The 4,346-nt window shown below is 26.9% G+C and overlaps 1 protein-coding gene across 1 annotated transcript; it reads left to right on the top strand.

Moving 5' to 3' along the window:
• Positions 1–2,108: 2,108 nt before the first annotated feature.
• On the top strand, positions 2,109–2,444 carry EIN_532830 (heat shock 70 kDa protein, putative; the record flags this gene model as incomplete). Its single annotated transcript, XM_004255456.1, has 1 exon — positions 2,109–2,444. One exon carries the CDS (start codon positions 2,109–2,111, stop codon positions 2,442–2,444), a length of 336 nt encoding a protein of 111 aa, XP_004255504.1.
• Positions 2,445–4,346: the final 1,902 nt, after the last annotated feature.

Genomic DNA, 4,346 nt, shown 5'->3' with positions numbered 1-4,346 from the left:
TAAATATTAAACAAACGTTGTCAAAACACAACTTAATTGTGATTATTAAAGTCTTGATAATAATTATTTTAACAATTATTTGTCCATGGTAAAATAATTCCTTTTTGTTTTTTATATAATTGAAATATCCCGCTTTTAACAAAACCATTGTCAAATAATAGTTGAAATACAGCTTAATGTTTTTAATTTATTTTAATACAAATAAATGAATATGAATTTATCAAAAACGAACTGTACTTGATCTATTACTTTAAATCCTTAGAACTACAAGAAATTAATTTTAATATCTTTTGTGCAGGTACACACGAGCCACAAGTCTGACCCTAAAATTGTTGTAAAATATGATAACATTTTGATTTTCGTTTTATCATTTTAAGTAATAATTTGTTGTTACATGTTACACAGTGAAAATTACCACATTTTAATTGTATTTTTTTCAAATGAAAAGTGTAGCAATAAACAATATAACAATATACATAAAATGTTGTTGTTAAATTGTTGATAATTAATATTAAATAAATGCTTTTATTCAACTTTATCATTAATATTGGTGTGTAAATAAAAAAACATATGTTTACTGATGTGTGTTTAAATATGAAAAACAATAAAACAACAGTTAAAAATGTAAATAATATCTTGCTTATATGTAATTATTAACAAAAAGATATTAGACGAAAAAGTATACTTTTTTATACTTTGTGTATATAAAAGTAGTTACACAATTAAATTAATAACAATTATATTAATAAATTTTCTTTGTTTCAATAAAATGTCACACAAATTACACATCAGTTACAATCAATAACAGAGAATCACAATTCATTAACAATCATTTTCAATTGGAAATTATATTCAACAATCACATTTGCATGAATATCAATTTTTGTTGTTTATATATTTAAAGAGTTAATAGTGTTATGTTGGTAATTTGTAATGTGAATAATTGAAAATACCATTTGTTAAAGTTTAAAAAGTGATTGTGATTTAAATGTGTTATTTTTGTTTTTGATGGCAATAATAACCAAGTATCACCTATTGAAACTTTATCCAACACAAATTGTTATTTTAATTAAATATTTTTCTATTTATATTACTCTATTAATAGGAAAATGGGTGTGTTAAGTTAATACCGATTATTTAGTTAATACTTTTAATACATATCGTTATTAATTGTTAATTTATATTTATTTAATATTTTAACAATTTTTTTAAAAAAATAAAAATGGAGACTATGGGAGTCGAACCCAACATCTTTTATCTGAAAACTGTGATATTGGTTGATAATGCACTACCGTTGTGCTAAGTCCCCTTACACAATATTTTCAAAATGTTTCATTATATTTAAATTTTATGATAAATGCTAATAATTTTAATATGTGTTAATTGTAAATATCAAATGAATTAACACTTAAAAGGTACATTATGAGTTCTTGTTGATAATGTTTAAAAATAACGAAACTATTTAAAAAATAACTTATTATAATAAAAATTTTATAAAATTTAACTAGTCTTTGCTTTAAAAAATGGCGGTTGTGTGACATTTTCGTGTGCTTTTTTGTTGTGATTATCACCATCAGGATATGCACTTGTCAATTTTTTATAGATATTTGGAAATGCTTGTGCTTTCTCTTAAAAAGGTACCAAGTTTGAACACGACAACAGCACAAGAGCTCAATGCACGTTTTTATCTAATTTTTTTCTTGGTAGTAAAATGATTGACACTTAGTCTTATTAGAATAAAAATAATAAACTGTTGTGGATAAGATATCCTGTCCTTTTTAAACTCTATAATTAAAAATCATGCAAAATGCATTTTTAAGAAATCGCAAAAGTTCGAGAAAATAGAACAATACCATTGTATGTTTCACTTTACATAACAATAAATTGAATAGCTGATTGATGATGCAACTAAGCACCATATAGCATTAATGTTAAGAATAATATGTTTGATGCAAAATAATTGATTCGAAAAAGATTCAGTGATCCAACAATACAAGAAAATATATAGCACCGATCATTCATTGTCGTCAACGACAACAACGATAAACCTTAAAAAAATGTAGTACAAGGAAGATATCAAGAAATTAACACTAGATAAGATCATTTTGATGGTGCTGAATAAGTATAATAATACAGCAGAGGCGTTTGTTGGTAAGAAAGTCAACAACGCAGTCATCACATTTCCGGTTTATTTCAATGACTCACAGCGACAGGCAACAATAAACGCGGGCACAATTGCAGGCATCAATGTGCTCAGAATAATTATTGAGCCAACAGCAGCAATAGCATATGGACAAGACAAGAAAACAGAGAGAGAAAAGAACTTGATCTTTGATTTTGAATTTGGAACATTTGATATGTCACTTATTGTAATTGATTATAATGTCTTTGAAGTTAAGGCAACAGACGGCAACACACATATTGGTATTAAAGACTTTGATTAAAGAATGGTGAACAACTTCATTGCTGAGTTCAAGAGAAAGTACAAAAAGATAAATCGAGTAATGCACGAGAAGTCAAAAGACAAAGAACATCACGTAAAAGGGCAAAGCGAACACTATCATCTGTAGCAACAGCAAACATTAAAGTATATTAGTTGTAATATATGTATGAAAACATAGACTTCTACACATCAATTACAAGAGCGCGTTTTGAAGAACAAAACATCGACATTTTCAAGTCAACAATAACACTTGTCGAGAAGGTGTTTGAAGACTCCAAACTGGACAAAGGGAGAATAGCTGATGTTGTGCTGATTGGTGGATCAACTTTTATTCCAAAGGTTGTGCAGATACTACAAAACTTTTCAATGAAAAGGAGATCAACAAAAATATAGACATAGATGAAGCCACAATTGGGCGTATTAATTTTTGCCTCGTTTTTGTTTTAAAAAACAGGGAGCTGGTGTTAACTTTTTCCCATATAAACGTATTTTAAAAAACGAAGAAACATTCTATAAAATAACACCGAAGCATTTTTGGGCTTCGGCATTAACCGTTTAAATTTTGGTAAAAGCCAGGTTGTGGATGAAACTGTAGCATATAATGTTGTTGTACTATTATTATTCTGAAAAAAAAATAATGAAAGGGCAACAAAGGTTGTCTCGCTACCCGGTTATACTTAAGTTACACTTGGCAATGAGACTGTTAGTCAAATATTAAAAGGACTGAAATTCAACAATCAAATGAATTCAACACGAGAGTAAATTTTTTAAAAAACGAAATAATAAAAATTATGTACTGTTATATGATGTATATGTTATTTATTTATAAAAATGAAATATTTTAAACATTCCAATCATTATGATAAAACCTCGACTTAATCACTTTCTGTTCGTTTTTAGTTTTTTGTGTAATCACTTTTCTTGTACAAAAGTTTAGCCTTTAAAAATTTAATTCTATAAATACATTATAACAAATTTTATTGTTTAGTTGATAATTATTATAAAACAATAATTTTATATTTTTTGAATTTGCTATATAGAATATATTTCGATTTCTGTATCATTTGATAAATATAATCTATATGTTATCATTATACAACATTCATTTTTGAATAAATCAATGTGTTTTATTTTTACCATAAAAATTATTTATATCTATCATTTTATGTGTTTCAAAACGAATATACAATTAATTCATATATGAAATAATCTTACATCTATAGTTTTATTATTATGAGTAATAACAATAAAATGGTTTTCTGAAATAAATAAGTTTAAAAATATGTTCTATTAAATGGAAAGTATGATTAAAATAACCATAATTTGTTTCATCTAAAAATTTCATATACAAACGATGAAAACTAACTTAATTGTGTTAATCATTTAACAATCGAAAATAAAGTGAAGTTTCAAATAAATAATAAGTGCATTTGCCGGGACTCGAACCCGGATCTCCACCTTGGAAGTGTGGAATTCTGCCCTTAGACCACAAATGCTCACTATATGTAATTATATATGATAGTAATTATTTCAGTGTTTTTACAATCAAATAATAAAAACGCCCCCCGGGGGGCTAGAACCCCCAACCTTACCGTTAAAAGCCGCACGCTCTACCGACTGAGCTAGGAAGGCACTTATTAAAATGATTGTTAACTTCATAACAATATAAACTAAAAGACAAGAAGTCGATGTTAGAAGACAAAGTGTTGGTGTTCATTGAAAACATCAGTGTGTTATTTGGTGTTAATTTTAATAATTTTATAATATAAAAATAACATAATTACTTTAAAAATGATTATAGATTAAAATAAATTAAAATGGTCCCGGCGGGGATCGAACCCGCGACCCTCGCATAACTCTATTTTATAAGTACGATGCACTACCGACTGTGCTACGGGGCCTT

The sequence above is a fragment of the Entamoeba invadens genome, assembly GCF_000330505.1.
Source record: "Entamoeba invadens IP1 unplaced genomic scaffold scaff_1105074725335, whole genome shotgun sequence".
Taxonomy (NCBI): Eukaryota; Evosea; order Mastigamoebida; family Endamoebidae; genus Entamoeba; species Entamoeba invadens.
Note: the sequence above shows the minus strand (reverse complement) of the source record. Positions and strands in the feature narration are given on the sequence as shown.